At 37.0% G+C, this 20,015-nt stretch overlaps 1 protein-coding gene across 1 annotated transcript in view; it reads right to left on the bottom strand.

Annotated features, from left to right (window-relative positions):
- Ide (Insulin degrading metalloproteinase) overlaps positions 1–20,015 on the bottom strand; it is a 599,910-nt gene that overhangs the window by 453,939 nt on the left and 125,956 nt on the right. Inside the window, exon 7 of the mRNA XM_090392302.1 lies at positions 17,587–17,709. Within this exon, the coding sequence (XP_090248428.1) occupies positions 17,587–17,709 (123 nt within the window). The remainder of the gene's footprint in view (positions 1–17,586; positions 17,710–20,015) is intronic.

Below are 20,015 nucleotides of genomic sequence, written 5' to 3'. Positions count from 1 at the left end.
CAAGGTAGTGTAGGAGTTGGGAATTGATTTTTTCCATTATTTCAAACAGGACTGAGGTGAGTGAGATAGGGAGGTAGTTAGATGGCAGTGATTTGTTGCTTCTCTTGGGAATGGATTGAATATAGGCCAATTTCCAGGTTGTGGGATAGATACCAGTGGAGTAAGAGAGCATATACAGGTGACATAAGGATAAGAGTCAGTTCTGATGCACAAACTTTCAGGACAATGGAGGAATGCCATCAGGGCCAGGAGACTTTTTTGTGTCTAACTTGACAAAAGGACATAGGGAGCATTGTATGTCGGCCATCTGGAATGGTGGGGAAGCATTTACCATTGTCAGTTATGCATACATTAGAAGCAAAGTGTGAAGCCAGATTGGCATTTTCTGTGGGTGATGAAGCAATAGAGCCACCTGGGTATGAGAGGGGCAGGAATAGTGTTGAGCAGAAGTTACGATCGATTGCTTTGGCAAGAGACCAAAGGCTCAGCTGCCATTTGGACAGGCTGCTAATTTCCTACTTTTAAGTATTTGGAACTCTGTTTTGGAAGCAATGATAGTTTTGCTGTTTTACATTCAGAATAAAATTTAATGGAATGAATATAGCACAGATAAATAGCTAAACACCAGGTTAAATCGTTCTGATATTACTTCAGTTTCCTGCCTAACATTTAAGGCTAGCCAAAATCACCTATAGAAGGCACTCCTCATAGGACTTCTGGTTAAATAGTCTAATTTCTTCCATTTACTGTTGCATGTGTTATTACAATCTTAATATGGTATTCCTGAAGATATCTCTGTGACAGAGACGAAATATCAGAACAATTAAACTGACTGTTTGATGAAAACAGTATGGGTAATGGCCCTTCCCATAATGCATAACATTACACACATCATAAAGGATGTGTGCATTGCATTATGGGATACCAAGGCAATTAATGTGAAGTCACAGCCTCTATATACAAGTAGCCTAGTTGTGAAGATATTTCAAGTGTAAACTTTATTTGTTTATACTTGGATAACGGGTTAAACACGAATGTAATTTCTCGGCAAGTTTAATTTAAATGAATTAATAACCATGCAAAAAAAAACTTTCTACAACTAGCTCTAATCCAGAGTATTTTAATAATGTGTGACACCTTTTCACTACTTGTATATGAGAAGTATGTGACTTCAAACCTTGATATCTTTTCTCAGTCTGACCCCTACTCATGAGATCCCAATAAAGGTCAGGTAGTGGCCCTTCCCATAATGCATTGCATTATACACATCCTAACAGATGAGTGATTTGCACTATGTGATGCCAAGACAATTAATGTAAAGTCATCAGCCTCTTCAAGAAGAGATTTCACAAGAAAACTTTGTTTGCTTACAAAGAATTTGAAAGTTTTTTCATTCGGCTAAACTATAAATTGAAGATGCCAAGAAATTATCTTCTTCATTTAATTCTTTATACAAGTGTAAGCAAACAAAGTCTGCACGTGAAGTAACTCCATGACTGGGTTACTTGTATATAGAGGCTAATAACTTCACATCACTTGCCTCAGTATCTCATAATGGTATGGGTTGTGATCCATCCCATTCATGTGCAAACTTTGTTTGCTTACACCTGGATAAAGAATGAAACCGAGAACACATTTCTTGGCATCTTTAATTTATAGTATAAACAAGTGAAAAAACTCTCAACATCTCTAATCTAGAGTATTTTAGTAATAAGGTATGACACCTTTTGGCTACTTGTATATGGAAATATGACTTCTACATTACCTCAATCTTGGGATCAATTCTGGGTCTGGCTCCCACTGATGAGACCTCAATATAGGTTGAAACTGCTATGGGTAATGACCCTTCCCATAATGCATAACATTATACGTGGATATGTTCTTTGCATTATGGGATAATAAGGCTAGTGATGTGAAGTCATTAGCCTCTCTATATGCCGGCCTGGTTGGCCAGATGGTTAGCATATCCACTCTCCAGCCAAAACACTGAGGGTCTGAATGAGGCATGGGCATGGATGTTTATGATTGTCTGTGAAAATATTAGTGGTGGTCATGGGTAGTAGATGGCGTTGGTGTAGATGATGTGGTTCACTGTAGTTGGTGGAGACGGAGAGCTATAGAGCAGGTGCCCTCCCTCAACGAGTCCTTGGAGGTGTCAAGTAATAATCATAATAATATACCCAGTGGTGAAATTACTTCACGTGCAAACAAAGTTTGCTTACACTTGGATAAAGGATTAAACCAAGAATATAATTTCTTGGCATCTTCAATTTATACTTTGGACAAAGGATTAAACAAGAATATAATTTCTTGGCAAGTCTAATTTAATTCATGTATATGAGAGTTCTGATAAAAATTAGGAGCCTGAACATCAGTTGCAGAATTGTATTAAAAATGAAGGCACTAGGAATGAACTTGAGATTGTTAGCATGAAAGAATGTGTGAAAGAGTTAATCTTAGATGATATGGTCACTTAAACAGAATGGGGAAGGAAAGGTGAGCAAAACGGGATGCAGGAAAAAGATCCAGAGAGACCAAGATCGAGGCAGATTGATTGTCAGAAATGCCTTAGAAGATCAAAATGTTAGATATGACAATATTGGAGGGCTGACAATTAGATTAGTAATAATACAACTAAAATCATGCAGAGGATACATATCAGGAAATTGATAATGATGCCTATATTTTCTATAAACATCTCAAAAGTAATGTTTTCTTATTTGAGTTTGCAATAATCAAAGAAAATGTATTGAATGATTTGCAATTCTAATTTATTGCATAGAAAATAATTATTATACAAGTCAAGTGGATATTCAGGTCAGGGTTGCCGCTAGAGGGGCTACATGGTGTGTAGTGTTTTCAGAGAGCTCCCGAAAGCTAAGAATAATTTTAGCCGCTAGAGGGGCTACATGGTGTGTAGTGTTTTCAGAGAGCTCCCGAAAGCTAAGAATAATTTTAAGTGAAAATTGGAATCTTCTTCTTCTTCTTCTGCAGCTTCTCCCACTTAAGTGGGGTCACTGTTTGTAATGAGTCTCCTCCACACCTTCCTGTCTTGGGCTGTCACCACATCCAAGTTCTTCATCTTCAAGTCCTCTTCTACCAGCTCCCTCCATCTCTTCTTTGGCCGCCCACGCTTCCGCCTTCCTTGCACATCCATCTGCATGACCCTTCTTCCCACATATTCATCCTCCCTCCTCATCACATGACCACAAATTGTACTTACCGGGTGCAAAATTGAAGGATGTAAGTGACAGTATTAGAGTGCAAAAACAGAGGGTGAAAGAATTGATAGTAGTGGCGGGTATGAATTAACTGAAAGAAGATACATTTTTTATGAGAGAGGACTTTAAAGTATTGTTAAAGGTAGCGAAAGAAAAGAGTGACAGACTTAGGATGGTGAGTCTGTTGCCGCAGTACGACAGAGAGGAGTTTAGAAGGAGGGCCATAATCGCAAATGACTTTATGCACAGGTTATGCAGACGGTGTGGTGTGGAATTTGTGGACGTGTGGAATGAATTTGATGGGCTAAAGGATTTATACAAGATGGATGGCCTGCATTTGAATGGATTTGGTGTGTGGAGACTGGAAAAAGTGTTGCTGAATGAAGTGAAAATGGATGTGCAGAACCAGGGAAACTAGAACTACCAGGGGGGGGGGTGGATATGCGGACATCAGCGAGACAGTTGAGTGTGAGAATGTATATAATGTACTTGAGCCACAAGAAATCGGAATGGGATAGTTAGAATAACGCATCAAGATAGGGGTGGGACAAAGGGACCTCTGTATTTCATGCATACTAATGCCAGGAGTATTAGGAACAAGAAGGAAGAATTTTTGGCGTTGATTGGCTCTTCCTGGGCACAGGTTATTGGGCATTAGTGAAACATGGCTGACAGAAGATGATATAGTTAGTGGGATAGAATGTGTAGGTTATAGTGTGTTTAGGAGGGACAGAGAGAATAAAATGGGGGGTTGGAGTGTTATTGATGATAGCTGATGAACTGCAGCCAAGGAGAATTGAAGTTGTATTGCAGGATAGCAAAAAGAGCTCATTTGAGGCTATTTGGTGCGAGATTGAGACTGGCAGAACAAAATATATAGTTGGGTGCTGCTATAGACCAGGTGATGGAATAGATGGTGGAGATAGTATGCATAAACAAATTGATAAAATGAGTGGAAGGCGAGTAATTATTATGGGGGATTTCAACTATGGTAACATTGATTGGAAGGAGGAGAGGACACATTTTATTCAATTATTAAGGGCTATCTGAGACAGCATGTAATTGAAAATACTAGGGGTTTGAGAGTGCTTGACCTGGTAATAGCATCTGAGAATTTGACTGTAATGAATATGACCGTGTTGCCACCTATTGGTGAGAGTGATCATAAGCTCTTGACCTGGGAGGTGGCTAAAGGTGTGGAATTTTCGATTAAGACAGGGTATATATGGAATTACTGTGCTGGCAAGTATGACAAGCTTAGGAGATTGCTTGGATCAGTGCCATGCCATGTAAAACTGCAAGAGCTGGATGTCGATAGAGCACAGGAAGTGGTCAAGGAGCATTTACAGGAGGTTGTGGCTGATTGTATACCTAGGGTCTGAATAGTAAAACAAGTAGGGGTTAAATGGATGAATAACACCATTAAGATTGAGCTGAAAAAAAGAAACAACTGTGGAGGGAATTTAAAGAGAAAGGTGATCTGCAGTCACATGAATGGCATAAAGCGCAGGCCAGAAGGGTAACGAGTGTGGTAAAAAAACAAAAGGGGATTATGAAAGGAAACTAGCTTGCAAGCTAAAGAGAGTCCCAAACAGTTCTTTCAATATGCTGCAAGAAAAAAAAAAAAAAACTGTGCACGGCAGAATGATTTTAAGGAATGACGATGGTAGGGAGGTCACTGAATTAGTCGATATAGTGAAATTACTAAGCTAGCACTTTGCAAGAGTATATCATCCAGGTGGTGAATGATATAATGAAGGAACCATCAGTTTATACAGGAATTGCGATGAATGAAGTGGAGGGGAATAGTCTATTACAGAACCTTAATGTGAATACATCTGTGGGATTGGATGGTATACCAGCATGGGTCTTACGTGAAGCGGCTAAAGAATTATCAGTGCCCTTGACCATATTGTTTAATCTGAGTCTCGGGTCTGGTTTAGTCCTGAAGGTGTGGAAAGAGGAGAAAATAGTTCCACTGCATAAGGGAGGATCCAAGACTACTGTTGCAAATTACCGACCGATCGGCATATCAGGAGTCGTTGTCAAGATCTTGGAGAAAGTAGTCAAGGGAAAAATACAGAAATGGATTGATAAAAATGAGATACTGTACAGGGGACAGCATGGCTTTGTGAAGGGTAGATCATGCCTCAGTAACTTGCTCAAGTTTTATAACACATTGACTGCTGAACTGGATAAGGGTAATGGGTTTACAGTGATACTGCTGGATCTGTCTAAGGCATTTGACAGGCTACCACATGGAATTCTAATCCATAAACTACAACATATGGGAATGGATATAGGGTTGGTGAGATGGATAGGTGGGAGGTTGATGGAGAGATATCAAAGAGTAGTTTATTCAGGAGTAGAGTCCAAAAGATGGCCTGTTACTAGTGGTGTGCCACAGGGTTCTGTTCTTGGATCACTGCTATTTAATTTGTTCATTAATGATATAGGAAAGGATCTGAGAGGAACAGTTCATTTGTTCGCTGATGATGCAAAGTTAGGTAAGGCAATAGTGAATGCAGAAGATGTCAAAATCTTGCAGGAAGACTTAGAAAGATTGGAGTTCTGGGCTAAGGAGAATGGATGTCAATTTAATGTGACAAAATGTAAGGTTATGCATTTTGGGATGAAAAGATTAGCAGCAGTATACAACACTGGTGGAACGGTACTCCAAGAGATTGATGAGGCCAAGACTTGGGAGTGTTGGTGGATAGGGAGATGAAGTTTAGGGGGCACATTGCAAAATTGGCTAAATCAGCTCATCAACTCGGTTGTTGAAAAATATTTTGACGAGCAGAGACAAGCAAGTTATTGTACTTCTGTACCGAGCCTTGATAAGACCTCATCTCGACTACTGTGCCCAGATTTAGTCACCTAGGTTTCTTCTTGATGGGGAGGAAGTGGAGAGGATCCAGAGGTGAGTGACCAAGATGATAGCAGGTCTATGGAATGAACCTTATGAGAACAGGTTGCAGAAATTAGTTGATAGGCAGAAAAGGGGAGATATGATTGAGACATTCAAATTGCTAAAGGGTTTCTATAGGATTAATTCAGAGGATATTTTTGAGATCAGGACTGGTGGTGGGAGAACCAGGGGACATCTATGGAAGCTGGGCAAGAGTGTGGTTAGCAAGGGGGTTAGAGCTGGATTCTTTACTTTTAGAGTGGTAAATGAGCGGAATAAGCTGCCAGAGGCTGTTGTGGGTGCTATGACAGTGAATGAGTTCAAGGCAAGGTATGATAGATACTGTGAGGATGTCGTATAGTTGTGTGGACATGATGTTTAGGGCCTCCCTCGATGAGTCTAAGGACTCCCTGGAGTCGCCCGTAATAATAATAATAATAACAATAATAATATTACATCAAACATTATTTCAAAGCCGAATGTAGAAACTATGACAGTTTCGTAAGGTAAGTTGACCAAAGAGCTTACGGGAATACATTCCCTGGCATTCACGAGTTGCCGCTCAAGTGTCTATATATTTGCCTTGTACTGGTCCATTCCAATAAAGTTTCACTGACCTGACAGCTGTTTCGAACTGGAAACCTTAAGAGAGCAAAAAATCTAATTCAGTACTAAGAAACTTGAAATGTCAGAGGGATGTATATTTTTGTAAGCTAACTCTCAGTCGGTGCATAAAAGTAATTACTAAAATAAAGAGCGAAAAGGCTTCAATTATATATATATGATTTTACATTGCCGAAGCGAAGGCATTTGGCTCTTTATTTTAGAAAATACTTATTACCAAATATCAATTAGTATAATTTAAATCTACATACTTTGTAGATTATATAACCATGTAAACACATAAAAATGTAATATAAATTATAAGAAAACTGTTATAGTCCGCACGGTTAGCCTAGTGGCTATGCGCTTCGCAACCATATGCCTGGGGAAGGAGTGTCCTAGGCTCGATTCCCGTCGGTTACGTGAGGAGCTGAAGGATCTTCCTCAGCCATAGCCAAGTTAGCAAGTCTTGGGCGTGGACAGCAGGGTTTTTTCCCCAGTTTATTCTGGGGTTTTTCATCCCGCAAAGCAGGCAAACTGGCCTTGAGAACTCAATACACCGAGTTCTCGATACAGGATAAGGCTGACCACCTTATCCTGTAAACGGAGTGAGGTCCGATGATCAATGGACCCTCGACACCGCAAGGTAAAAGAGGGTATAAGGAAGATGAGATGAGATGAGAAAACTGTTATTTGAAAACATTCACAAAATTAGAATATTTCAAAATTAGAATAGTTCAAATTATTCTAATATAATTTGAACCTGTTAAAAATTAAAATAATTTTTAACAGGTTCAAAATATTAGAATATTCCAAATATTTCCAATTGGTTTTCAAGAGAGCATAGAAATAGCATATATTTCAGTAGCTGTGGGACTGAATTGTGTATGTGTGAGAAATCATTTCCGTTTGGTTTTCAGTTAATCATTTGTTAAACATGGGTCGAACAACTGATATATCGGACGTTAAGAAATTTTGTATGGTGTCTCTACACAAAGAAGGCCAAACTGAACAGTTTATAGCTAAGGAATTGAAACGTTCTCAAGCAGTCATGAGTTGAGTATTGAGACAGTATTCTAATAACCGGAGCTTTCAAAATAATCACTGCAACAGTGGTCATAAGATAATAACTACATCAAGAGATGAGAAGAGATTGAAGAATACTGTGAAGAAAAACCACTTCTGAAGTGTAAGGTATTTTCACAGGAGATGGAAAGAACCTAAATCAATGACATTGAGATGACTTCTCAAATTAGGTTTTAAATAATGTGTGCCTAAAATTAAGCCAATTATGACTTACAAACAAAAGGCAGCTAGAGTGTGATGGTGTTATCAAAGATTGTTGGAATTAATGGAACTGGAAAAAGGTTCTTTTTAGCAATGAAAGTATGTTTTGCGTGTCATCAAGGGATACCTGTTTGGCGTCTTAAGCAAGAAGCATTTGATAAAGCATGCATGAAATGTTTGCTGTAATTTGTAACCTTTGTCATGGTATGGGCTTGTATGACCACAGAGGGTCCAGGTAGGGTGTAATGTGAACAAAAGAGTCAACTCCAAAGTGTACCAAGAAATTCTTCAGCACTTTATGTTACTGGCATCAGAATATTTATGTGATGATGACTAAACAAACACATGTAATAACCACAGTAATTGTCCTACAGTTAATTCAAACAATACTAGGAATAACATACAGTTAGGGCGCATGATTACAATGGAATCCCAATATGCATGCAGTAGGGTATTATAGAATTAAATTAAAATATATCTGGAGGGGAGAAAAAAAATAACAGATTACATTAAAATATGATAACATATATAAAAATTATTTTACGCAATTTTGTATGACAATTTCCCATACTTTAGGAATAGCAAGAACGTCATTACGGTTTACATTTGGTCTGTGAAATAGGGCCTTCAGCACTTTCTTTATATAAACGTTCATGCTTATATAAAGATCTGTGTAGAAGCTTGGTCTTTTCCCAATGAATCCCATGGTTTGGGTTTTCAACTCCGTGTTGTGCGAGGCCAGATTTCTGTTGTTTGATAAGACAGATATGGTCTTGATGTTCTGAAATGCATTTATGAACAGATCTATCTGTCTGTCCATAGTAAGACAATATACAGGAGCATGGAACCTTGTACAGTTGGGGAGCTGGGAGCGCGATTCTTCTTGTCAAGAAGAATCATCTCCCAGTACATTTCTACTGTAGTGATCCCTTTCATCAAGTCAATTTCTTATCAAATAGCCAGAATACTAAGAGCCTACAACATTAGAGTGGTCTTGAAACCAACCACCAGCATCAGACAAGTTTTAGGATCCCAAAAGATAAGGTGCATTTCTACAAATATCCAGGGGTATTACATTCCTTGCTCCTGTGGTCTTGCCTACATCGGACAAACTTCACAGAGTTTAGAAATCAGACAAAAAGAACATGTTGGTGATGTAAACCACAACAGAAGTATCTCTTCTGGCTTAGTACATCATTTCTGTACATCTAACCACACGATAGAGGGGCAAAACAGCCCCATGCCATATCTGGATGACGACTACAGACATCGTTTATTCAAGGAAGCCACAATAGTGTTCATAACTGGTGGAAACCTCAACAGAAATCAGGATGCAATCCTAAATAGTTCGTGGAAAAATCTGATCCTCTCTCTAAATCAATCTGAACTACAGCTAGCCAGTAATCACATTACACGTTTACAACAAACACGCATGTGTGATAATGAATAAGAACAATAAGTCGTCTGTCACGCGAACGTGTAACCTTAGCTACTAGTTGGTTTACAATGTTTTTTATGTTCCTTTCAATTTGCATTTACTAGTTTTTATGTCTCCGTAAATGCCTTGAAACAGCCAGACAGTTTGCTGGCAAAACTGATAGGCTCTAATGTAAGTTGGTTTTGTAAATGGTCAGTAATAAATAAGTTATTTTAAAGATATTACATATTTCTATGTTGAATTTCCTGGTTTCGGATCACCTGCATTTTTTTTAAAAAAAGTATCCAGTGTAAACTACCTAGATTTTCTTTTTCTTTCTTTAAGGAGTTCGGTGTAAGGTATCAAATAGATGCGATTACACTCCTTTTTATGTTCACACTCCTTTCCCAATCGTGGTCCATTTCACAGAGTTCATCAGACAATGTCTCTATGCTTACAAGGATATGCTGTAAATCAGCCGTTTTTATATCTATTATTATTATTTTAACACCTCCAGGGAGTCCAAAGATTCATCGAGGGAGAGTGTGCCGACAGCATCGAACGATTGGTCCCCTTCCAACTACTAACCGCGCTCAAACTTATTTAACGAGCCATTAGTAGCAGAGGCTCTACCAATCGACCAACCTTTGCCGGCAATCTCTCAGAGGGCCTTCTTCGTTTTCTTTCTACTCCTTTGGATGTTGGCTAATTCTTTCAAGTCTTCATTGGAAAGCGGTATATCATGGCTCTGTAAGACTTCTGTCACATCTTCAGATGTAATATCGTCCAATCCCACCTCTCATGCCAGCTTGGTGATGTCTTCAATAACATTCTCCTCTTGCTCTAATTCCTGAAGTCGTTCATAAATGCTGGAAAAAGGTTTCGCCATGCTCCTTTTAAACACTTTGTTGACACTTCGTTCCAAGCTGCTTTGATGTTGTTAATGCCCTTCAAAATATCGAATAACTGCCAATATCCTTTTATAGTTTTTCCTGAAGTGTCCAAGACTCTTACCATTTCCATAAATGTTATACGGAGGTAATAGGCTTTGAAGATTGATAAAATCCCCTGATCCATCGGTTGCAAAAGTGATGTTATGTTTGGGAGCATATAAACAACCTTGACATCCAATGATCTTCTTACTTCGGCAAGGTTTTGAGGATGTCCAGGGGCATTATCCAAGAGAAGCAATGCCTTGGCTTGCAAATCATTTTCTGTACAGAAGTGAAGCACGATAGGACAAAAATAATTTGTGTACCAATCTATAAAATCATCTTGTGTAACCCAAGCTTTCTTGTTCCATTTCCAATAAACTGGCGGCTTGGCTTTTAGACCCTTGAAGGTACGTGGTGTCTGTGAATGGTACACCAACATTGGTTTAAGTGGAGACATTTGCACCCAACAAAAGCGTAAGTCTATCTTTTGCAGCTTTAAAACCTCAAGCTGAATGTTCTTCACAGGAAATGAAGGTGCGTGATGGCAATTTTTTCCAGTAGAGCCCAGTCTCATCAACATTAAAAATGAGATCAGGAGGATAACTTCCTTGTTCTACACAGTCTTGAAATTCTTTAGGAAAAGCAGCCACTGCCGCAACATCTGCACTTGGCACCTCACCACAGAATTTGACACAATGGCACTTACTTCGAGACTTAAATCTTATGAACCAACCTATGCTTCCTAAAAATGTTTCTTCGCCTCCATCTGTCATTTTAAGATCCTCAAAAATTGTTTTTGCTTTCTCAGTTATAACAGTCTGCATCAGAGGAATGTTTTTCTGTTTCAAGTCATCCACCCATAATGATGATAATTTTTCCATTTTTTCATGTAGTTTACCCATGTTATAAGGTACATGTATTGCATTTAGTGCTGTCATAGATTGTTGCTCAAACTGTTTTATTCTATCTGCATTTTTCATAATTGTAGTAACAGTTAATGGAGGTAAGTTCATACTTCTACAAACATTAGCACGTGTCAGCCCACCTTCCATTCTTCGAATCACCTCCACCTTCTTTTCAAGTGCGATTGATTTCCGAGCCTTCTTAACATCAAGTTCTGCTAACTTTTCTGCACTTCTTTTATCAGACATGGTATGTAATTATGTTTCAATCGAGAAAACTGCACCTAATAAATCTCCTGGTAATGATCTTATCTTTGGTCATATGGTCAAACACCTTGGCAAAAATGCCAAAAAACAACTTCTGGACATTCTCTTCCCTTGGCAAACAGGCAAACTTCCAAAAGAATGGAAAAAATCAGTTATTGTACCCATCCTGAAACCTGACAGAAATGCTGCAGAATGTCAAAGTTATAGACCTATTGCATTAACTAGCATACTTTGTAAAATTACTGAAAGAATCATACACTCCAGGCTTATGCACTGGCTGACAAAAAATAAGAAAATCAACTACTACCAAACTGCCTATAGAACTCGTCGTTCGACAACAGATCAATTATTCCCCTTCTGCCAAACAATAATAGACTCATTTCAGGAAAAACCAACAAAAAAGACAACTGCCATATTCCTTGATATGACTGCTGCTTTCAATTGTGTTTGGATCAAAAAATTAATACAAACAGTACATGATATTGGAATTAGAGGAAACGCTTTAATATGGATTGCTGATTTCATTAGAGGAAGAAAGATCAAAGTCAGAATCAATGCAGCAATATCAAAAGAGCGGAGAACCTGGGCTGGTGTTCCCCAGGGATCAGTACTCAGTCCCTTACTATTTCTTCTATATGTCAACAACATTCATCCCTACCTTACAGAAGACACAAAAGTAACTTGCTATGCAGATGATATAGCCATCTGGCACACTAGTGCTAAAATCAAAGAATCGGAGGAGATTCTAAACAAATCCATGAGAGGATTAGAAAAATGGTCAGATGAACTTAAACTCAAAATCAACCCAGACAAAACAAAACTAAGCACCTTTAGTACAGACAGGAAAAATAGACATTCCTACAATCCCAAAGTCATGATCAATAACAAGCTAATTGAAAAAGTCACAAATCCAAAATACCTTGGTATTACGCTTGATCAGGAATTACATTTTGCACAACACATCTCTAACACTTCTAACAGAGCTCTAAAAAAATTAAATATACTGAAAAGGCTTTGTGGAACAAATTGGGGCCCAAAGCCAAAAATCCTCAAAACTACTTACACCACACTAATAAGGCCAATAATGGAATATGGAGCACCTATCTGGTCACCTTCGGCCTCATCGGTAAAGAAAAAATTAGACAAAATACAAGCAAAAGCATCCAAGATTATCATTGGTGCAGTCTCATCCACTAACAACATCAGAGCCCAACAGGAATGCGGGCTTGACCTGCTGGAGGACAGACGAAAATTTGCCACCATAAAATTCATAAATAATATCGGAAGCTACCAAGGTGATCATATCTTCCTAAAAACTTATGAATATTGGAACCAAAAATGCAGACTTCACAGATCATCAACTTTACAATGTGATGACATTATCAGAAAAGAAATAGGTCTTGATCAGCTAAATGCCCACATAAACAAAGAACCTATATTTTCCAGTCCTTTACCTTCAAATACCTCCATAAATCTAAACCTTACCAAACTCTGTACAAAAAAAGAACCAAAAGAAATGCTCAAAGAAAAAGGCCTAAATACTATCAACCTTCTTTCATCCTCCAAACAGGTTATTTGTTATACCGATGGATTGTCAGACACCAATATCATTAATGGAGCCGCTCTCCTTCTACTCCCGAAAGGTGAAAAACTTTCAATAAAAGTTGGATCTGGGAGAATCGCTTCCAATTTTACCAGCGAACTCTACACAATAAATAAAGCACTAGAAGCCTACTTAAATCTATCATCATCTCAACAATCTGAAGGAATTATAATTTACAGTGACTCAAGATCAGCTATGGAGACACTCAAAAATGGCAATATCAAGCTCACACAAGACATCCATAAACTCTTAAATCAACTAAAGTGTTTAGGTAAAAGTTGCATTTTACAATGGATTCCTGCTCATGTAGGCATTGATTACAATGAAGCAGCTGATAAATTAGCAAAAGAGGCCAGAGAACTCAACCAAGAAACTCATATGATAACTCTTGCTGATGCCAATGCACTAGCAAAAGCTAAACTAATTCCACTGAAATCAGTGATACAACATCAAATTCCTGAAATCAGTGCTGACAGAAGGACCTCCACCATGACAGCAAGACTATGAACAGGACATTATAGAGGAATGAAGATCAATACAGATGATATGAGAACATATAGAAACTGCAACAACTGCCCCAATACTGAACTGACACCCACTCACATCTTTACCTGTCCAGCAATTACAGCAGCCTTGCAAGAAATAGATCCTAATCCTGAACAACAGCTCTATACAAACAAAATTTAAAAATACAAACTAGACATAGCCAAAGCAGTACAAGGAGCACACGGAAACATCTAAGACTCTTCAAAGGACAAGACAACAACATGTAATTATGTACTTCTTTATACATATGTATGTAAATTAATACATATGTATGTAAAAAAAATTAAATAGATTCGACAGTAAAACTAAGTTTGATACATATACGTCGTAGTAGCTTGGTAAACGTTCAAACACTAGAGTGTCTGCTAGCGTCGTTTCTCAATCAAGAAAGCACGCACAGGCATCCGGCGTTATTGCGAATCGGCGTAAATTGAACCGTTGTAAACTGAGGGCTGCCTGTACATTCATGCTTATTCTTTCCCTCAGATGCAAGTCATATATAAATATTCAGTTTGACTAAGGCAGACTATTATATAATTACCTACACATTTAGAAATTTAAAAATACAAACAAATATAGATATTTTCTTAATTATCGATTACTTATATAACTTGACAAGAAAGTCTATTCTCTTCTCTATAGCTTTAGTTTCTTTAGAAAGTTCATATATCCCCTGATCAATAAGAATTTGTCATGTGCCCAACAGATACAGAAACTAGATGCAACACAATTTGTCTGTTGTCCAACATGAACATGCTAAAGTACACTCATGTTCATAGAAACTGCATCACCTGTGTGATGCAGTTTTCTATTGTCACAAATAATGAAGAAGATAATAATATTTTTATTTCTGAGTATTACCTGGCTCTTTTTTAGTACAAGATGTGACATAATTAGGAAATGACAATGAACGTGACAAATTTACAAATATTTCAAAATTGAGTAGACAGTGATATGTACACTAGAAAAAACAAATAATAGTATCAAAATTTAGTTCAACTACACAGTTTTACTAACATTCAAAGCTAAAAAAAGGCATTTTTTAGCTGGTTTAGTATTTTGTGGGTCCTCTTTTGCCTTTATTACATTTGCCTTTATTCACATTGTGGGGAATTGACAAAATCAATTTCCTGATGGATGCAACTGTCAATTCATGTTTCCATATCTTATAATGGCATTTTGGGCTCCTGAAGTGTTTTCAGCTTCTTCTTGTGTATTTCAGTCTCCATCTAGTACCACAAATTCTCAATGGGATTGAGATCTGGGCTGTTTCCTGGCCATAATAGTCGCTGAATCAAGTGTTCATTAAGCCACTTATTAACCTGCAACAAAAACTAAAGCTTTTTTAAGTACTAAATTCAATTCGTATTGTACATTTTAGGGTTATAATAGCATTACTTACACTTTTTGTCCTATAACAAAGGGAAAAGTCATCCTGAAAGATGCAATTTGTAGTTAAGGTAAAGTAGCCTCTGATAGTAGGGAGCATTTCTTCTAAAATTTTCTGGTGTACTTGTGCTTTTACTGAATCTTTTGTGAAATGCATGTGACCAACACCATGACACGACACACAGTCTCAAATCATTTGAATAGCTGAGAACTTGACTGCTGACACCAAATGGTCAGGGTTGAATTTTTCCCCTGATCATCTTCAAACTGTCAAACTTTTTCTTGTCAGAAAAAATTACTCTTTTCCACTGATAAGGGGGGTCCTCATTTGGCATGCTCTTTGCACCAATTTAACTGAGCCAATCTCATTTTTTTTGGTTAACAAGGGCTCCTTTTTAGGGTACCTGGCTATCAGTACCTGTCAAATGAATCTTTTCCTGACAGATACAAAGCTTGCCACAACTTTCGTTTGTTCTTCCCAGTCCCATTTCAGTTCACTGGACAGCACACACACAGAGATTTCTGAGGCAAAGCCACTTTAGAACTCATGGCATCATGTAGACAATGGCTATCTTCCTGTCCCCTTTTTCCTTTTAGCAGATCCAGTTTCGTTCATTTTCGATAGCAGCCATACCATAGTAGACTGACTACAGGACACCTTTTAGCTATTTCACAAAAGAATAGTTAAAAAGCGAAATAGCTATTCAAAGCTTGAATCATACTTTTTTTGCAAGGTTTTTCTGAGATTGCTATGGCTGGTTACATGTAGTTAACATGTAACCAGCCATAGCAATCTCAGCACAAAACTGCGAAAACTAGCTCTTGCTGTCTATTGATAGCATAAAAAAATTCTGATGCAATAGCAGCAACTATTACATTATAAAGAAACCCATGGCAATGATAGATGATGCAATACAATGAAATATCTAATGATAAACTAATGAAAATGACCATTTAACTACTAAAAACTATATTTATGTAAGGTGATGAAGTATCTATGAACATGAGTATATATAGTTATGCACTAATGTTCATAGAATATGCTGAAAGATAAAGCAATGACAATGTTCATGGTTGTCAATCAAAAAGAGTGGTTTCTAAGAAAGGAAATGAAAGTTAGAGGATTATAGAATTTTTTTGAGAGAAAGATGTATAATTGCTTGATAATATATGCATCTAAAATGAATCCAGAATAAAAGCATGGAATAATGCCATCAAAAAAGAAAATATGTTTAAAACAACTTTGTCAAAAAAAGTTGTTTAAGTTCAGTGATCTTACAGTGATATTTATCAACAGCTCGTTAACTGGATAAATTATTAAGATTCTGAAAAAAATCGTTAGGCATTCAAAATAATGTAGATGAGGTACTGTTATTTATAGGGCTCAGCATGGAATCTCCTTGAGTGCTCTTGTTTTAGCAATCTAGTCAACTTTTATTAATAAATTAACAATGTAGATGATGAAAAAGAGTGTATATGTGTATAATTTTTTTTTAGAGGGGGGATGCAAAAGCATTTTAATTAACAAATCACCACATGATAAGCTGTTCCTTACATTATAAAGAAAAGGTTTAATTATCAGGATGTGGACTGGTAACCTTACAGATAAAGAGTTGTGTATAGATAAGAGATATCAAGAGAAAGGAAGTCAATAAGGGATGTTCTGCAAGACTCACAAGTAGGATTATTAGTAATGGTTCTGATGTTGTGGCACATCATGGGGCACAGCAAAAATTGGCTTCATTATATATATATATATAATGAAGCCAACATAATAATAATTATATATATATATATATATATATAGCAATTTGTGGTATTAACTCGGTACTGAGATATGGTCATATTTATATATACTGACTATAATCGAGACTAGAATAACATTTATTCAAAACGCAACATGTTATACACTCTTTTTCATCATCTACATTGTTAATTTATTAATAAACTGGACAACAACCTCAAACCTTCATATATGCCGTGACGAGGTGGAGCGATGCATAGTCGAGTCTAAGGAAATTGTTATGGACCCTCATCACATAAATAATAACCTCAGTTATAATCTACCAGACTCTTTCAGCTCTGCATTCCGATATTGGTACACGCGTGAAATCAGACGCACGCAGCTACTTAACAATAGAACTTCAACACGGACTGTAGCTACAGTTCAAAGCTAACTGATTTTGTAATAGTCGTTTTATAGTGATACGATGTTTCTTATAGTGTTTACTTGCTTTCTATGTTCCCACGCCTGAAGAAGTCGGACAATCCGATGAAACATGTTGCGTTTTAAATAAATTTAATTGTTATTCTAGTCTCGGTTATAGTCAGTATATATAAATATGAATATATATATATATATATATATGGAAATAAATTTTTAACTTGGGGATATTGTATATTAGAATTAGGAGTAAAAATAACCAAGCTTATAAAATTACTTGGTTATCCTAATATATATATATATATATATATATATATAAATAAACTGAAATTTTTACTTACCCTTCCCCAATACACATAGGGACATAATGTTTGATGAATACCATTTGTTATGAAACTTTAAAAGTTCTTCCCGAACACAAATGCCTTGGGCTTTAGGTATAGTATCCAATGTTTCTTTATTTCCTATATAAATAAAAGGCAAACAATTTCAATACATATTAAACATAATGTATGATTGCATTAGGAACACGTTTTTCTTTAAAACTGACCATCAAAACACATGATATTAAGAGAGATCTGTATTAAAATAAATTTTTACAACTGGTGATTGTAAGAAAATCCTGTTCAAATTAACTAAGGCCTATAATTAGGTATATAAGGAGAAAGATGACCAACTAACTCATGAACAATACTAGGATCAGGTAAGAAAGACAACCAACATGGTAAGACAGGTAAAATCCGATTATGAGAAGAAACTAACTGAACAGGTGAAAGGAAATCCCATCTTTTTTTTTTTTTTTTTCATTATATGGCAAGTAGGAGGAAGAATGGTTATGGAAAGATAACTTTAATGAGTGCATATGGTAGAGAGGGGTAACAGATGCAGACAAAATTGTTGAGCTACTAAGTGACCGTTTTGAATGGGTATATCATCCAAGTGAAGATATAGTTTTGACAAAAGTGAAAGGGACTGATGTGAGAACAGAGGTTGAAGAATTGGATGTACTTAGTATATTGCAGAATCTGAATGCAAATACAGTTGTGGGAATGGATGGGATATTGGCTCGCATTTTACAAGAATGTGCAGAGGAACTGCTGATGCCCTTGACTAGGCTGTATAATTTAAGTCTCAACTCTGGCAAAGTTCCAAGAGAGTGGATTAATGGCATAATAATTCCTTTGCATAAATGAAGTTCTAAGTCTGTAGTAGCAAATTATAGACCAATTAGTATCCTAGGGATGGTGGTAAAAGTACTGGAAAAGTTAAAAAGAGGATTCAGGAATGGATGGATGAGAATATGATGCTCTATGAGGGGCAGCATGGCTTTGTGAAGGATAGGTCATATCTTAGTAATCTACTACTTTTTTATAAAAGGGTGACGGCTGAGTTGGATAAAGGGAATGACTACACGATGATAGTACTGGATTCTGCAAAGGCTTCTGACAAGATACCACAAGGAACTCTTTTACACTAACTGCAGTAAATTGGGATGGATAGGAAACTGGTGATATAGATAAAATGGTGGCTGATGGACAGATACCATAAAGTAGCATATAAAGGTGCAGAATCCAGGAGAAGACAGGTGACTAGTGATGTGCCACAGGCTCTGTGCTTGGACCACTGCTGTTTAATTTGTAAATAAATGATATAGGAAATAATTTGAAAGGAGACATTCAGTTGTTTTCTGATGATGCAAAGTTGGGTAGAGAAATTGTTAATTAAGATTGTGTAGAGAGCTTGCAGGATAATTTAAATAGTCTGAAAGTATGGGAAAAATATAATGAATGTCAATTTAATGTGGAAAAGTGTAAAGATGTGCATTTTGGAATACAAAGATTATGAGCTGTGTAACACATTGAGGGAACTGTATTCCAGGAAACTTATGAAGCCAGGGATTTGGAGGTGGTAGTAGTTAGCTGAAGTTTATAGGACATATCGCTAAAGTAGTCAGGGTAGTTCACAGAATTACTTGGTTATTGAAGAACCCAACTAACAAGAAGGGATAAGGAAGTTATCATTCCTCTTTATAAAGCCTTGATATGACCACATCTGGATTACTGTGCTCAGGTCTGGTGACCTGAATTTCTTGGGGATGAGGAAGTGGTGGAGAAGATCCAGAGGTGAGTGGTCTGTGAAATGCTCTCTATGGGAATAGATTGAGGGTTTGTGGATTGCAAAAGTTGATTGATAAGTGAAAAAGGGAAGATGTGATAGAAATATTGAAGCTACTTAAAGGTTTTTTATAGGAATGCAGGGGATATGTTTCAGCTCTTGGATAGAAGGGGAAGAACAAGAGATCATCCTTGGAAGTTGGGTAAGAGTATGGTTATCAAGGACTAAATTTTTTGCTTGGAGAGTGGTGAATGAATGGAATAGGCTACTTGAGTCAGTTGTGAGTGCTTTGTCTGTTAATGGTTTCAAGGAGAGGTATGACAGATATTGTGTTGGTAGTTTGGACCTCTCATGACGAGTCTTAGGACTCCATGGAGGTGCCCATGCAATAATAATAGTAGAGAAAAGTGAAATCATAGTTTAAGGAGGAAACTGCATTAAATATATCAGTAAAATATTTGAGTGAAAAAGTTTCAGAAACTAAACAGCAATGTTACAAGAGCAAAATACAAGTATTCAGATTTAGAAGTAAGGGAGAGGGAAAAATTGAAAAATTTTAACTTAGTGAATGCAAAATGAAGAAGAATGAAGGGAAGAAAAGAAAATATATTCTTTGGTAATGTACAGCCATGATGACATTTAAAATTTATATCTT

This window comes from Typopeltis vanoorti, chromosome 5, assembly GCF_054136105.1.
Source record: "Typopeltis vanoorti isolate ZY-2024b chromosome 5, IOZ_Tvanoo_1.0, whole genome shotgun sequence".
Taxonomy (NCBI): Eukaryota; Metazoa; Arthropoda; class Arachnida; order Uropygi; family Thelyphonidae; genus Typopeltis; species Typopeltis vanoorti.
This window is presented reverse-complemented; position numbering and strand designations above follow the sequence as displayed.